Below are 18,368 nucleotides of genomic sequence, written 5' to 3'. Positions count from 1 at the left end.
CCTGGCTGGATAGCCCTGGCAGCTGGAGCCAATAATGAAAAAAGAAGAAGAAGAACGTCCTCACTGATAGTATTTCTCGAATCTTACTGAGTCATATAATTTTCTTGTGGTGGAGTCGTCTTCCAGCTTCTCAATGGTCAGGACTGTTTCTGTCCTTTGCTCTATAAGTATTCAATAAACTCCACACCCTGCAGCGCTGGTCTCATTTCAATCCAATTTTCCAAGCTAGTTTCATGTGCTCGAATCACATAAATTCCAACTCTGGCCCGGAGAAAATTACCCCCATGCTGTTTCGCGAATGTTATGTGCTTCAACCTCGAGTTTTGAATAACTTTGAACTTCTACATAAACTATTACGACACATGTTGCCGACGGTCCATGGCGTCAAGGCCAACTGAGATGAATCTGGTGTGGAATTGTAGGTATATCGTGTTTATATGGGAAGATAGGTATACGTGTAATGTATTGAGACAATGAATAAATTGAAATGAAATTCGAGAAATTCATCTCATCCAACGTACCTACCCAGTGAAAAATGGTTAATGACTACCAAAAAACGATTACTTTCTTGGCTAGTACTACGATAGATATTGAATTATACAGTGTAACAATGAAAACTTAACAGAGCCGTTTTTGAATATAAAAAGTACGACTTTTAAAAAAAGCACGGACTTGCGATTTCTAATTAGAGGGGGACACCTTTCCGATTAATCAGATTTTTTGTAGTATGCACCCCCTCGGAGGGGTGCGTCCGACGACCCTTATTTAGATAGGGAAAGTAGGTCGAGTGGCACCTTGTTTTAAAGGTCTTTCGAATACCTTTACATCTCTGTTGAAAGAAAATTTTTGTAACGATTAGTTTTCGCGATAATTTGAAGATTCAAAGGTATTTTTATTGAGTTCAACTCTTTTTAAAATAAATCAAATTGTTTTTAAGGTACAATTTACGTTCAGAACTTTCATAAAAAAAAATAAATTTTTGCTTTTTATGACAATCTGCTAATACGTGTCCATTTGATTTCGTAAAAAAGTAAGAAGTTTTTGTTTATTACGAGGAGATTTTTTCGGGGGATGGGGTTGGTTACCACCCTTACATTTAAGGTTGATTGAGTGGCACCTCCTTATGAAGGTTGCCTTTTGACGTGGATATTTTATGCTTCTGTTAAAAAAGTGAATCATACTAAAAACTTACCTACACAACGAATACAACCTGCTGATTTCCTTGAATGCTGATGACACAGAAAAGTTTAAAAAACTGTTTAAGGATCAATAAATCCCAATAATTGTTTTTAAAACACACACAAAACACCTAATAAGGGTAACTCACATAGGAAATTTAGAGTAAATGTTCAGAAAAATGTGCGCCATTTTGCTCCATGCAACAATAAAGATTTTGTTCGAATTTTGCTCTTACATTATTCAACATCTCAGGAGTTATAGCTCGGCATTCATCAATAATTCTACGACGTAATTCATCCAAATTGGCTGGCTGTGTAGCATAAACTTCAGACTTCAAATATCTCCACAAAAAGTAGTCCATTGGTGGTAAATCTGGTGATCGTGCTGGCCATTCAATTGGACCTCTTCTGCCAATCCATTGTCCTTCAAATTGATCATTCAAAAAATTTCGAACCTGCTAGACATAATGGGGTGGTGCACCATCTTCTTGAAAATGGATAAATTCATCTTGACATCTTGGATCCTGTTCAATTATTTCAACTATACGAGGTTGTATTGCCTCTTCAAGAAGTTGTAAATAAAAATCACCGGTTAAATTTCCATCAATGAAAAATGGACCTATAAAATGATTGCCTAATATTCCGGCCCAGACATTCAACTTTTGGGGATGTTGGGTATGTATTTCTGCGTATTGTCTTGGGTTTTCATCCGACCAATAACGGCAATTGTGACGGTTCACGCGACCATTTAAATAAAATGAGCTTTCGTCCGAAAAGCAGATGTTATAAAGCAGCTCGGGATTTTGCATTGAACTCTTACTCATGCCCTCACAAAACTCCTCTCTTCGGTCAAAATCATCCTCATTGAGTTCATAAACAAGTTTGATTTTGTAAGGATGGAATTTGTGGCTTATTTCGGCCATTGCTGATAAACCTCTGGCACTTAACCTGGGATTGGCGATAACTTGACCAATCACTCCAATCGCATTATCGTCATTCACTACCTTTCTCTGAACATTGCTTTTCTTATTTAAAACCAAACCTGTCTCCCTGAATTTTGTGATCAAATCCAGAACGTGATTTCTGCTTAGCTGTTTACCAGGGTTTTGCTGGTCAAATAAAATTGATATTCAATTACCATTTTGGTCGTTGCCAAAAAATAAAGCAATAACTGAAACCCTTACAGCAGTAATGTAAGGCATTTTTAAACAAATAACAATACACGACCCGTTTAAACAAAACAATCGAACGATGTACTAATGAAAACTGGAAGAAGAGGAGTGGGTTTTGATTTTAAAAAAGGGATTTTATTTAACAAAAAACTGATAAGACGAAATGCTCGAAAATGTTTTCATTTAGGCATACGAGTTACCGAGTGGTCTGTCTAATGTATTATTAACATGGCAATTTTAATTTCAAATTATCTCGAAAACTAATCGTTACAATAATTTTATTTTAACAGAGATGTAAAGGTATTCGAAAGCCTTTTGAAACAAGGTGCCACTCGACCTACTTTCGGTGCGTCCGACCAAAAAATCTGATTAGTCTGAAAGGTATCCCCCTTTAATTAGAAATCGACGTGTCCGAGCTTTTTTTAGAAATCTTACTTCTTATATTCAAAAACGGCTCTGTTAAGTTTTCGTTGTTACACACTGTATACGACTGCAGGTAAGTCTACAAAACTTACCTCACTGAGGTAAGTCTTGTAGATTTTTTCAACCTGTTTTACAAATTGCTCGCATTCAGCCTATTCCCAAAAAGGGCAAAGAAAATCTTCTAACTAACTATAGGCCAGTCACTTTGCTATCAGCCATAACAAAAATCATGGAGAATGTCGTGAATCACCATATCCTTGAATATTTGGGAGGCTTCAACATCTTGAGCAATTGTCAATATGGTTTTCGGAAACAACCTTCAACCTTCTATCGTTGGCCAAACGGAGAGAATCTTTTTCCAAAGAATGAAAGAACATAAGACTAGTTTCTTGAATGTGAATACAAATTCCACATTTGCAAACCATCTTTCGACAGAAGCACATGAGTTCAGCGACGACCATGATATATTTAATTCAGAAGAGAAAGGTTTGGAAGTCAATCTACTGGAATGTTCGAAAATAAAAAGTTTTGAGGATTCTGAAAATTTAAAGAATCGGTAGTTACTTCAAAACATATTCCTTCAATGATTTACTGAAACTTTTTTTCAGGATGTTTGAGTTTTTAATTAGTTTTCACGTAAACTCAGGTGAAATTATCGGTCATCAAAATACGAAGGCAGTTATATGATTCAAATTGTTATTATATAAAGCAGAAGTTATACGCATGTCCATTCAATGAATTGATTGAATTTTCATTTATGAGGTTTGAAAATTTTCAATCAATTTTTACCTGTACTCAAGTAAAATTGTAAGTCATTATCTAGGTAGAAAATCACATGTTTCAAATTATATATACCGGGTGTCCCACATTTTATGTGACAGGCAATATCTGGTTTGTTGAAGGAGATACACAAAAATGTTTCATACAAAAGTTTTAGGAGTTCATGAGAGCTATATTTTGATATAATTTTTGAATATACAGGGTGTTTGGTGTAGGTGCTACAGACCAAAATTCCATTTTTCAAAATAGAACGCCCTGTATATCATTAATATTCAGATGCTACGTTGAATTCTGATATCATTTCATGTTTGGTTTTTGAAATTCGGTTACGGCGTTGTTGAGTTATTGCACTTTTCCTTAAATATAAAGTTTCAAAAAAACTTATTTACTCGTACACGAATCCAGTCTATATCTTTTATTAAATTGAACTAGACTACTACTGAATACAAACCATTATTCTCACCTCTACGATACGATATCGATATCAGTTGAATATAATATTGAAATTCTTGAGAATGTGACTAACTTGAGGGTGAATTAATTGCTTTATATTGCACGATTTCATCAAGTAGCTTATGCTTGTTGATGCCATAGTAACAAATGTTGTTGAATTGTATCTATTTGTCAGTTCGATTCAGTGATTCTTTGCAAAACAGTAACTGTGGTCTTTGTGCGAAAACTCCAGTATGCCTTTCGCGTTTAGTCCAAGTGATTGCATTGATATGTTATTAATTTTTGGGGAATGTCAGAAAAACTGCCGTCAAGCACAACGTCTATACCAAGAACGTTTTCCAGACAGACCCATTCCGTCACAAATGACTTTTTCGAGAGTTGTAGAAAAATTACGAACTGGGTCATTTCCTTCTACTATAAAGCATCGTCATCATACGAGATCTGTTAGAACTGAAGATTTAGAGATCAATGTGTTGGCTTATATTATTATTCATCCACATGTTTCTATCCGTACTCTTGCAGAAGAAGTCGGTGTGAGTAAATCTAATGTACAGAGAATTCTGAAAGAAAATAAATACCACCCATTCAAAGTTCAGTTGGTACAAGGTTTGAAACCCACGGACTTTGAACGACGACTTGAATTCATTGCTTGTATTCAGGTAATATTACATGAAAGTCCTAACATATTCAGTCAAATTTTGTGGAGCGATGAATCGCGATTCCACAATAATGGAGTTGTGAATCGACATAACAGTCACTATTGGTCTCAAAAAAATCCCCACTGGGTCCGCGAAAGTAATTTTCAAACTACTTGGGGTATTAATGTATGGTGTGAATTGTTCAATGGCCGCATCATAGAACATTACTTTTTCAATGAAAATCTCAATGGATTGCGATATTCACATTTTCTAGAAAATGATTTGATCCAGTTGATGGAAGATATTCCCATAGTAGAACGACAAGGAATTTGGTGGCAACAAGATGGTGCTCCTCCTCACAATTCATAGGTTGTTACTGAATATCTGGATAGAACGTACCCAAATAGATGGATTGGTAATAAGGGTCCAATTCGGTGGCCGGCTCGTTCCCCAGATTTATCACCGCTTGATTTTTTCCTATGGGGTTATTTAAAAGATATTGTTTTCACTACTCCCCCTTTGAATGTGGATGATCTGAAAATGAAAATTCGACTAGCGTGCAGTGATATTACGCCTGATATTATAAGAGCGACTTGTACGAGAGAAGTGATTCGACGTTTCGAAGCCTGTATAATATCTAATGGGCATCACTTTGAACAATTTTTATGACTTATTTCTAGGTACCTACCATTCCTATGAAATGATTTATCAAGTTATATTATTTACATTGTTATTAATTAAAGATTTGTTTTCGAATACACCTCTTTCAATTTCGCAATTGTTTCATATTCAAAATGATTCCTGACTGAATTCCACAACTCAAAATTGAAACCATTACTTCGAACACCCAAAATTTTGACTAATTTTCATGTGATCTGATGCAGAGAGAATAATTGTATGAGATATTTCAAAAAATAATAGTCGTTCTCAAGACTTTACATTTTAAGCAATAACTCAACAACGCCGTAACCGAATTTCAAAAAACAAACATGAAATGATATCAGAATTTAACGTAGCATCTGAATATGTAATGATATACAGGGCGTTCTATTTAAAAAAATGGAATTTTGGTCTGTAGCACCTACACCAAACACCCTGTATATTTAAAAATTATATCAAAATATAGCTCTCATGAACTCCTAAAACTTTTGTATGAAACATTTTTGTGTATCTCCTTCAACAAACCAGATATTGCCTGTCACATAAAATGTGGGACACCCGGTATATAGCACAAATCAAGGAGAATGTAGTCAGTATTAAAACGCTTGAGGAAGTTTTTGTATTGCGAAGAACGTTTTGCGGTTTTATAAACAATAAACTGTTACTTGAGTAAGTCGTTACGTTTTGTCGCACCGTGTAAACCAGCCTTTAGTAGAAAGTAATCGTGTTCGTTCAAGTGTTACCTTCTATGCCTACGTGCTCAACTCACCTCCGCGGCAATATAGGCAGGAATAACGCTCAGCAGCAGTTGTTCCTGCTGCTCCTTCTCGCATTCCAGCTTCACTCTGGATTCGATGCACGTCCGAGTGCCGACGAAGGTCCTTCGATGCGCCTCTTCCGTCATATGGCGATAATAGAGACCAGTGCAACTGGCAGCTAATAGCATCACCGCCTCCGGGACCAACTGAAACAAGGAACGATTGCCGCTGAATGGTTGATGATGCTAATAGTGGACTTTCCGCCCCATTTCACGAGGGTGTCTTATGTAATTGAGGCTCAAGATAATGATACCGGGCAGAATTCTGTGAAAGCGAGAAAGGAAATATTGTTTTCTACATGAAAAATGATTTGAAAACGATGTATCGGGGGATGGATTGAGGTAAATTTTAAGGGGTTGAGAAATGGATGGAAATTGATACAAAAATTTTGAGAAATATCAAAATCTGCAACTTTTGGAACAATTTTTCCATATCACCTGAAATGGTGTGAGTTTTAGGGGTTGAAAAAGTTTTTATATGGGTTTCTCTAAAACTAGACATTCCACTGAAAAAGTTTTAGAAATATCAAAATCTACAACTTTCGGATTGTCCATTTTCCATATTACCTGAGATGAGGTGAATTTTAGGGGTTGAAAATATTTTCTTTATGATTTCATCTGAATTCAGGCATTCTATTGAGGAATTTTAGATACAGATGTTTGAGAAAATACCAAAATCTGCAACTTTTCAATCAACCATTTTTATGTATTACCTGAAATTGGTTGAAAATGCTTTTTCATAATTTTCTCTGAAAACAAACATTCTACTGAAAAATTTTTCAAACAAAAGTTTGAGAAAATATCAAAATCTGCAATTTTCGAATCGATCATTTTTCCATATTACCTGAAATGGAGTGAGTTTTAGGGGTTGAAAAAGTTTTTATATGGGTTTCTCTAAAACTAGACATTCCACTGAAAAAGTTTTAGAAATATCAAAATCTACAACTTTCGGATTGTCCATTTTCCATAGTACCTGAGATGAGGTGAATTTTAGGGGTTGAAAATATTTTCTTTATGATTTCATCTGAATTCAGGCATTCTATTGAGGAATTTTAGATACAGATGTTTGAGAAAATAACAAAATCTGCAACTTTTCAATCAAACATTTTTATGTATTACCTGAAATTGGTTGAAAAATGCTTTTTCATAATTTTCTCTAAAACCAAACATTCTACTGAAAAATTTTTCATACAAAAGTTTGAGAAAATATCAAAATCTGCAATTTTCGAATCGATCATTTTTCCATATTACCTGAAATGGGGTGAGTTTTAGGGGTTGAAAAAGTTTTTATATGGGTTTCTCTAAAACTAGACATTCCACTGAAAAAGTTTTAGAAATATCAAAATCTACAACTTTCGGATTGTCCATTTTCCATATTACCTGAGATGAGGTGAATTTTAGGGGTTGAAAATATTTTCTTTATGATTTCATCTGAATTCAGGCATTCTATTGAGGAATTTTAGATACAGATGTTTGAGAAAATACCAAAATCTGCAACTTTTCAATCAACCATTTTTATGTATTACCTGAAATTGGTTGAAAATGCTTTTTCATAATTTTCTCTGAAACCAAACATTCTCCTGAAAAATTTTTTCATACAAAAGTTTGAGAAAATATCAAAATCTGCAATTTTCGAATCGATCATTTTTCCATATTACCTGAAATGGGGTGAGTTTTAGGGGTTGAAAAAGTTTTTATATGGGTTTCTCTAAAACTAGACATTCCACTGAAAAAGTTTCAGAAATATCAAAATCTACAACTTTCGGATTGTCCATTTTCCATATTACCTGAGATGAGGTGAATTTTAGGGGTTGAAAATATTTTATTTATGATTTCATCTGAATTCAGGCATTCTATTGAGGAATTTCAGATACAGATGTTTGAGAAAATAGCAAAATCTGCAACTTTTCAATCAACCATTTTTATGTATTACCTGAAATTGGTTGAAAATGCTTTTACCTAATTTTCTCTGAAACCAAACATTCTACTGAAAAATGTTTCATACAAAAGTTTGAGAAAATATCAAAATCTGCAATTTTCGAATCGATCATTTTTCCCTATTACCTGAAATGGGGTGAGTTTTAGAGGTTGAAAAGTTTTTTCATGGTTTCCTCTGACACCATACATTCTACTGAAAAATTTTTAGCACAAAAGTTTCAGGAATTATCAATCTGCAACTTTTGGATCAACCTTTTTCCATCTTACCTGAAATAGGGTGAATTTAAGAGGTCCGGTTTCAGTTATTTTTACTGAAACCAGACCATTAATTAATAAAAATTGAATACAAAAGTTTTAGGGAAAATCCAAATGTACAACTTTCACATCACTAATTTTTTCATATTACCTGAAATGGTGTGAATTTTAGGGGTTGAAAATGTGTTTTTTACTTCCTCTAAAATCAGACATTCTACTAAAAAATATTATGTATACATAAGTTTCAGAGAATATCAAAATCTGGAATTTTTTAGTCGCCAATTTTTCCATATTACCTGAATTGGGTGAGTTTCAGAGGTTGAAAATGTTTTTTTCATGATTTCCTCTAAAACCAGACATTTTACTGAAATATGTTGATTACATGAGTTTCAGAGAATATCAAAATCTGCAACTGTTAAGTCGACCATTTTCCCATATCACCTGAAACGAGGTGAATTTTAGGGATTGAAAATATTTTTTCATAATTTTCACTGAAACTATACCTTCTAGTGAAAATAGTTGAATGAAGAAGTTTCAGAAGGAAAAAAGTTAGTGATAACCATTTCTCCAAATTACCTGAGATTTTACTAGAACAAGAACCTTTCGCGGTCTTTTTTTTTCTGTAATTTTTCAATCCAAATCTTCAGAATAACAGTGTTACATCTAAAAAAATATATTATTTTTGAAGAATCATGTTTTGAAAATAGGTTTTTCAAATCAACAATGACATTTTTCAACAACTGAATTATTTGCTTCATTATTATGGAGAAACTCACCGAAATAAACTCATATCATATTTTTTGTGTTCCACATATTCTTTCAAGTAATTCAGTAGTTTCACTCTTCAAATGACAATTGATGATCAAGAAATATATGTTTTTCAGAAACGTTACAGTGGTTTCTCTCCTACTCGAAAGATACCAATTTATAGAAAAATCCAAACACTCACCTGCAGGTAATAGGAATGACTCCCGGCACTGATCCTGTACGCTATCGACGTCGCCAAATGCGCGACAGTAACGATAGTCGCCAATGCCAGAGCCACTGGCCGCGCGACCGGTAGCATCGTGTGAATGGCGATTAAGAGAGCGAACAATGGCAAGGGAGCGTGACGACCTGCTAGTAGTAGCATCGCCGTGGTAGCCGCGATGATTATGATGAGAGAGGAAAGCAGGGACCAAGCTTCTGACTCCAGCACGATGGGGAACTGAGAGGCCAGCAAAACCACGATCAGAGTGAACGTCAGAACGGACATTGTGGTCACGGAGACGATGCTTTTGTTGAGATCCTGCAAAAAAAGGTTGTTAGTAATGTAAGTTTCAAAAATACGCGAACTAATCAATGGGTTGCCAAATTTATTTTATTTTATGCATTTGATTTCAGGAGGGGAAACTTTGTGGAGCTCTATAGAATGATATCTCAACTTTTGTGGATAGATATTCAATGTATGGATAATGTCGACGGATGTGTAGATAGTTTCTATGATTGCCTGAAGACCGTTTTTGAGAAATGCTTGGAAAAAAAAATACTTCCATTCAGAATCGATTTCCCGCATGGTTCTCAAAAGAACTCATGCAAAAAATTGAATTAAAAGAACACTTTTTCAAAATGATGAAAAAAATTCAAAAAAATATTGTTATTATTAAGAAAAATACAACGAACTCAGAATGAATGTGAAACGTTCGCATAATTTGTGTTATGAATCCTATATAAAAGAAATAGAGGGAGACTTACAGAGCGATCCCAAAAAATTCTGGGCTTATATCAAGGAACGTCGAAGAAACTGTGATGTTGCTAACAAATTCACTTATGATAATGATGAATTATTCAATGACAAGCATATTGCAGACGGTTTTGCTACTTTCTTCAAATCAACTTTCACGATAGCGGTGTGCCGGTAAACCCCACACTAGTTCCTGAATACGACCCAGACATCATTGAAATTGATGATATTAAGGAACAAGAGGTTGAAAATGCTATTGAGACACTGAAACTCCATAATACGTTACTGTAAATAGTACGGGGTGGTACCTCCAAGACATCGCTAGATAATTTAAAAGTGATTCAAAATCCGTTATAGAGAATTATGATGAAAAACTTTCGATTGTTTTGTACTCAGTCATTGTACGATGAAACTGGATTATTCGGAGTTGGAAAAACTCACATTTTTCAGAGTTTATTATGGACTACTGATTATCTAATTGAATTCGTACAGCATACTCTCAAAACTCAGGACTATGCACATGCAGATTCATGCATAATCAAAAATTCCTCCCTCTCCCTCTCCCTCTCCCTCTCCCTCTCCCTCTCCCTCTCCCTCTCCCTCTCCCTCTCCCTCTCCCTCTCCCCTCTCCCTCTCCCTCTCCCTCTCCCTCTCCCTCTCCCTCTCCCTCTCCCTCTCCCTCTCCCTCTCCCTCTCCCTCTCCCTCTCCCTCTCCCTCTCCCTCTCCCTCCCTCTCCCTCTCCCTCTCCCTCTCCCTCTCCCTCTCCCTCTCCCTCTCCCTCTCCCTCTCCCTCTCCCTCTCCCTCTCCCTCTCTCTTGTCTGTTTGTTTGTTCGTTTGTAACTCTCCTTTTCATTTCATATTTATTTCCGTTTGAATGCTAGAGATCTGTATTTGACAGAATTATCGTCATTATTGCTTGATCTATCTATTACTTACTTACTTACTAACCAATTCGGAACATAAATCAAATCAACACTCGATGCAGGAGAAGATCGTTAGTTAGGGTTTTGCAACTCCTAACCGTAACTGTCAACAAGGTGTTTCTTATCTCCGTCATGAGAAACAATCTGAAGTTCTGAAAAATCCCATTATTGAGAGGTATCAGACGCGTCTAGTGTCTGTTAACGAGAAGACCGCCCTTATCTACCCTCTTTGATGGAGATCAACCCTGCAAAGGGTCCAGCACACTTTAATAAGGCATAGAAGAGGGACGTGACAATGCAACTCCAATATTTTGAAGAGCTATCGAGATTTGAAATCCGCGCTACACGACAATTCGAATTCCTTCTTCCTCGAGATTTATCAGGCAGGAATTTTTATTCACTCGGAATTTCAGGACGCAAAAGGTTCTTTTCTGGGAGAGGATGTTTCATATTTCTCATCTCGAGTTGAATGATGCTCATTTCCTGAAGAATTTGGAGTATGCTCAAAATATGGCACTCCTTTAATATATCAAATTTTGATCCAACAAGGAATTGGGCTATATAACATCCTGAAACTTTCAGTTAACACGTACGTAGAGTATCACATATTTCAGTATCATTTTATAAATGATTATCTCAGAAACACTTGAAATTATTCTTCACTATCCTCTCCCCGATAATCATATACGCCTTCTCAAACCTCTCTGACCCAAAGGCTCTTCACGCGGTGGATAAAGTGACCGTAATCACATCATTGTAGTTTCTCCTCTGCTCTACTATCGGATATTAGCAAGGCTTCTACCTAATAGAGTCTCTAATCTGCTTTAGGGATGAATATGTACCGCATTCTCACTCCACCGATGGGGATGAAAGTCTTTGACGTGGGTATTCTAGTTGCTCCTCTGCCTATGATGACAATTGTTCTTGTAGTTGTAATAATCTGAGGAGTTATTAGCGTTGTTAGAGGGTTGGTTGCCATGGCAGACTTATAACTCGAACGAAGATGATATTCGTGATAGTTCTAAGATTTTGATTATTGTTTGGTGATGCATTCGAAGGAAAAATTTACTTTATTGCTCAAAGAAACAATCTCAGGTGATGCGTTGGGAAAGTTTAATGGAAATAATGGAGACAAAACATCGAAATTCGAGGAATCAGGAGTAGATAAGTTGAATTGTGGAACTTGACCTAAGGTATATATACATATATTGGTCAAACCGGCAGAACGTTTAGGAATCGTATCCAGAAACATCAAATGAGCTTTGTAAATGAGAAAACAAGTTCAACATATTCAAATGATCTTTTAGAAGAAAACCATATCTTTAACGTAGATTTCCAAATTTTACACAAAAAAGTAGAGGTTTAAACTAGAATCATGTGGAATCAATGGAAATTAATAAACTTAAAAATTCAAACATTTTACTGAATCACCAACTGGATTAGAATAGATCAATAGATCACCATTATTGAACTTGTTATCTTAGAAACCGTTGTTATCCTAGTCTTCGTAGACATATTATCATTGACGTTTTTTTTTATTTTTTGTGGACAAAACAGAAGCACTACAGAAAAATCTTTGAGGCGCTCTAAGAACAATAGTATTAATTTGCCAACAATAGATTGAAAAGCGGACAAATTGATTTGCAGGTAGTGGTTCCACTAGTTAATTACCGAAAAATCAATTACGATAATCATCATTTAACAAACAAAGTCCACATCGGACCAAAAAACCTCAGGTATATAAACAGCTAACCCTTGTATTTAGATTCAGTATCAATTTGTTTCTCCTGAAGATGCTAACCTTGTTTGCGAAACGCGCGTCGAGTGCAAAAATAACAGTTTGGTGTTAGAGTAATTGATCTCTACAAAAAGTTTTCAACTTTTACACCAAAGGTTCCAATCTCATCGCTTAAACCGATTTTTGCGAAAATCTTAGTGTTTTTGGGTACTCCCATCAATATGGCTTTCTGAAGACTTTTTGAAACAAATGAAAACATTAAGTGTGAGGAATCTGTGTCAATCGACAGGGATTCGGAATTTGAAAATGAGGACTTACATGCTCAAGTTCAGCGAGTAATTTTAAATATTCATGAATGCTTGAAGAAGGAAAACTGTCACACTTCACAGAATGCTATTGTGAGTTAACGAAACTATCTCGTTCGACAGTTCTTCGAGTCATTAAAATAGGGGATGTCATTGACCATGCAATGAAACGAAAACAAAGGAATAAACAATTCGCAAACGTTGATGGTGCTACAAAAGATGTGATTCAGCGAACAATTCATGGTATATACCAAAAAAATGAAGTACCAACCTTGGAAATGATTTGGTATAAATTACTCGACTATCCCGATTACAATTACAAATCTTCAGAAACTCTACGAGGTGTCTTATTGTCTTGTGGTTTCAAATATAAAAAATTGAACAATGGGATGGTCATAATAGAATCGACACGCATTGTTCAACTCCGACAAGAATATTTGAGGCGAATGAAAAGCTACCGAGAATCCAGCAGACATATAATCTACCTCGACGAAACTTGGTTTGACACCCATGATGTTGTCAAATATGGCTGGGTAGACGAAACCAAGTATTGTGCTTTGAACACACCTCCTTCAAGGGAAAACGTGTTATAATTTTGCATGCCGGGAATGAAAGTGGTTTCGTACCTAACGCTTTGCTTCTGTCGGCCAAAAATATAAAAGATTCGTCTGCTGATTACCACGTAGATATGACTGCAGCTTTATTCGAAACCTGGTTCAGTGAATAGCTTCTCCCAAATATTCCTCCAAACTCGGTTATTGTTATGGATAACGCTTCGTATCATTCTCGGTTATTGACTACAATACCAAACAATAACACAAAAAAGCAGATATTGTTGATTTCATGCGAAATCATGACATGGAAATACCCGAAAAGATTCCAACGAAAAAGGTATTACTGGCGACCATAAAACAACGTAATTTCAAAAAAGAGTATATTATTCGATGTGTGAAACACGTGGTTAAATTCTCTTATATTTGCTTCCATACTATTGTGTGTTCAATCCAATTGAAATGGTTTAGGCCACAATGAAAGAAAGCTTGCGGAAATGTAATCAGTCACCGACTTTGGATGCTGTAGTGCTTGACAATACAAGGCGAGTGGTAAATGAAGTAGGTAATAATGATGTGTGGAAGAACTGTGTGGCCCACGTTATAAAAGAAGAGAACAAATATTATGTGCAAGGTTCCATAAATCCGATTGTTATTCAACCCAATGATGATTCCACCTCATCCGAATATAGCGAAAAGGAATTTTGATTTTTCTAGCAATTTTGTTGGCCTCTATTATTATGTGAATATATGTTTGACGAGAATTCGTTGTGATTATTTGTGTTTTCATTGTATTTTATTTTCGACTCGGAAATCAACTACCTTAAATTTCGTATTTTTCATAATTAATCATGGTGGAAAAATTCAGTTGAGATAACTTTTCCATGGGGTAATCAATTGCTATGATTGTAAGAATAAGTAACTGAAAAACTACCACTGTGGTGGTAGTTTCTCAGTTACTGAAAAATAATATGCGGACGCCTATGTCGAGGGGGAAATCCTTCTCTGTGCTGTTCCAATTGGTATTGGAAATACTAAACAAAATATTGAAAAATATATGGGGCCTTAATGTCCAATGTCTGATTAACACAAATAAAGTTGAGAACTGAACATTTGAAAATTCAAAGGGAATCGTTATAACATTTCTGCAAACTGTTATGGGTTTTCTACACGAGACGACCATGAGAGTGGTTGTACATGGGTGAGCCACCCAGATCAAGATCTTCAGATGATGTGGTGCTGCAGGTTTTTCCGGGTTTTCCTGCAGCTGAAAAAGCAAATGTGCCACTGGATTCTATCAAGTCGCCCCGGAACGTCAAAAAATGTTTGTTGTTATTTCATAATTTCATGATTTATATCATTATAATCATAATTTCGACAAACTTTTGATATAACCTAATAATTTTTTAAGGTCTCAAAATTTCTGCTGAAAAAAGTTAATAAGAAACTGATAATTAACTCGGTAAATAAACCTACGAGCACATACAAGCAAACATAAAAATTGTTGGAATAGATAACCAGTCTGTCAATCAGTAGAGAAAAATTTGATTCTTGAAATGAGTGTAATTGTTATTGTGGTCTATCAGTCATTCGAAATCATTCATTTCAAGCGCCACCTCAGCTTTCTGCCGCTGATTTCAAATTCCTCCTCTGAAAGAATTCCATTTGTAAAAATCAAGGATGACAACATTTCCGCTTTATTTTTCATTCACAGAATCTCTCGCAGGCAAATACTAAAGAAAAAAATACAAAACTCTCAAATGGATCTATAAACAGAAAAACATTGAAAAGCAAGCTTCGAACAGGTTTCCACTTCCCACTCTTCAGGCGTTAACAAGCTATTAATCACTTTACCAGTGGTTACCAGTGGAGTACTAACAAGATTATTTGGCAGTTTCAACATCGCCCGTCAGTGACGATGAATGCTAATTTAGATCGAAACGTTCACGGCCATTTCATGCAAAATTGTAGGGAAATGAAGGGTCCGGCTTGTATTTCCCGACCAACATAGTTAATTAAGCTGGGTCCAGATGACCGGAAATTGTGTTACATGGATGTAGAGGATAGTGGAGAGCTGATATAAAATGTCGGAGCAGTGTGTGGAATTTGGCTGGAGCAGGAGCTGCATGATAAAGCGTATCAAATGTCAATCAATGTTATTCACATCCTGCGGGATATCCCGAGCTTGTCATATGACGATAACTTATTATGCAGTGCTTTTCTGTAATGTCCTCCCTTTTATTTTTTGAACGGGTCAACTCAAAAAATTTAAATTCGGGATGATAAAATTGATGCCTGAATACTTTATTTTGAAGTGAAACTGACAGATAAAACTTTCAAGATGGCGACTGGGCGCCATCTGGAAAAAAAATGTAATGGAAAGGGGGCTTCTGATACATCATTTTGAAGCTCCTCATAAATACTGCACAACCCTAGAATATGAAGTCTATATCTTCAGCTACTATAAAATGGCGGAACTTTTAATGATTGCTTGTATACATTGACATTTAACTACATAATATGAGGTAATAAGCTTGAGGTCAGTTCAGAAGATGCTCAAAATGGTTGCCTTGAACTTCTTCAAAATACTTTATATATGTTACTTAAGATGGGAGATGAAGGGGAACCCATAGCCATGCCAAATTCTTGTTGATAGAAATCATCGCCATATTGAAAATAGGTTTTGTCTATACATAATCTTCTAATTATGTTTGTTTTAATATAGAACTAATATCCAACTTCGTTCGATGTTTTAAGTTTGAGTCATTTTCCAACCTGGATTTGACAATTTGAAGAGTTTTATCAACAGGAACATTCGTGAAAAGACTTTCAACATCAAAGCTCATCAGAACATCACCATCACTGAGTGTTATGTCTTTAAGTTTATCTATGAAATGGGTTGTATTTTTTAGGAAACTATTACCGTTTCCTGAGATTGGTTTCAAAATTTCCAAAAGGTCTGTCTGTTTAAAATCCGTCAACCAGCTGTCGCACCCCTACGAACGACAACCCTCAGAAGTCGAAACTTGTGCGAGCCAAGGATTAACGAGCTCTTACCTTTTAAAGTGTGATTCCTAACACGGGTTGGACGATAGCAAGTGAAGATCGACCGTTCAGACTAGGGCTTGAACCACCGACCAACACGGCAATCAATTCGAGTGAGTGAACAAAGCACCCACGCTTTGAAATCATCAGTTGAGTGAGCTCTTCTTTGGTTAGCATGTCTTTATGTTCAGCCAATGTTCTATAAATTTTTTGTTCGATCGATTTTGTTGAATCATCCTTTAGTTTTTTGTAAACGTTTTTTGTTATATTATGTGTATGGTATGTTATGTTCGAAATCAACTGAGATAATTTATTTTCATAATCGAGAGTATCCATTATCACTGTGGCATTACCTTTATCAGCTGGAAGTATTTTGATATTAGTATCTGAACGAAGGGATGTTATTGTAATTCTCTCATACTTATTCAAGTTACTTCTAATATGATGGGGTCGTGAGAAAATGTTTGTACATTCAGATCTGTAATCACCAGATATTTCAGGTGGTAAATTTAGGGCTGTTTCTTCTATAGCAGTAACTAGTTCAAATGTTGGTACTATTTTTGGAGTTACTGAGAAATCCAGTCTTTGCCCAGTAGCGATTTTTCATGAATATTGAGAACTTTGAATGACAAGTTGACTACAGTTTTTTCTATAAATTGTTGGTTATTTTCTCTATTACTGAAAATACGTCTTTGTTTTTATTCCAGTAGTTTTTTAAAAGAGTTGAAAGATTGTTGAATGCAAAAATATGAATGAATAAATATGAATCAGATGTGTTCTTATGTATTGCTCCAAATCATATATATTCATTTCAAATGTTAGCAACTTCAATCTCAGACCTTTAGGGATGATTTTGATAGGCAAAATTGTTGAATAGACAAGTTACTGATAAATAGAAGATTTTTCTTTGTGAAAAATACTTTGATTTTTACGCAGTAACTTATCGGGGTAAACTAAAAAGTTTGCCCTGCTACACTTGTATAAAGTTCTCCATTATAATTTTTATATTTTTCAGACTGTGGAAAGTAACAAATACCCAAAAAAGGTCGATAAAAAAGCAATCGTATTGTTTTTGCTCATGCTCCATCTATCTACTACTATCTACTGAAGCGATTCTAAAATTAGAAAATGAAAATACAAGCAATTAATTTATGTGATGATATTGTGAAGGATTGAAAAATAATGGGTTGTCCAAAACTCAATGACAGCCTTCTCAAAAATGGCAAGCTTATGTATTGGTGGTCATTGTTGAATGTCGAATATGGGTACCTCTTGTTGGGACTTTTCACATTCCACGAAACTATAATAAAACCATATCTTCATATCTTACCTGTGCATGAAGTACGCAAGTTGTTATCAGGAGACCTATACTTGTGATAGTGGCAACAGAGAGACAGGATAGGTAGAGGGCCTGTTTAAGTCGAACGCAGTAACGCTGGTATAGCGATTCCAACTCCATACCGTCCACTGGAACAGAAAAACACATATAAAGAAGTGTGGGAGGCAAACTCGCGAGTCTCCGTATCTTCCCAAATTATTCCTGACTGACTCATCTATAAACAGCAGTGTGCTGTTTCCTAACCCCAGTCATTTGAGACTGTTCATGTGTGATAAATATCTTCGCCAGATTAGGCAGAGCGATATACAGCTCTCTCAGAGGAACTAATTAGATTTCTTGTTGTAGACAATTTTCTTCTTGGTTTAATTAAGAGTTAGGGAAATTAGTTCTCGAGGGGTTGTCTTTGTGGTTACGTGATAACAATATTT

General features: G+C 35.6%; 1 protein-coding gene across 2 annotated transcripts in view; it reads right to left on the bottom strand.

The window, feature by feature from the left end:
- Adcy2 (adenylate cyclase type 2 Ac76E) overlaps window positions 1-18,368 on the bottom strand; it is a 169,376-nt gene that overhangs the window by 69,758 nt on the left and 81,250 nt on the right. For both annotated transcript variants that reach the window (XM_074176801.1, XM_074176802.1), the window contains exons 2-4: window positions 17,932-18,068; window positions 9,264-9,602; window positions 6,074-6,268 (exon numbers count right to left, since the gene is read on the bottom strand). In XM_074176801.1, the coding sequence (XP_074032902.1) occupies window positions 6,074-6,268; window positions 9,264-9,602; window positions 17,932-18,068 (671 nt within the window). The remainder of the gene's footprint in view (window positions 1-6,073; window positions 6,269-9,263; window positions 9,603-17,931; window positions 18,069-18,368) is intronic.

The sequence above is a fragment of the Leptinotarsa decemlineata genome, unplaced genomic scaffold (assembly GCF_025532065.1).
Source record: "Leptinotarsa decemlineata unplaced genomic scaffold, Ldec_3_MD MMD2_tig00002082_RagTag_RagTag, whole genome shotgun sequence".
In the NCBI taxonomy this organism is placed as follows: domain Eukaryota; kingdom Metazoa; phylum Arthropoda; class Insecta; order Coleoptera; family Chrysomelidae; genus Leptinotarsa; species Leptinotarsa decemlineata.
This window is presented reverse-complemented; position numbering and strand designations above follow the sequence as displayed.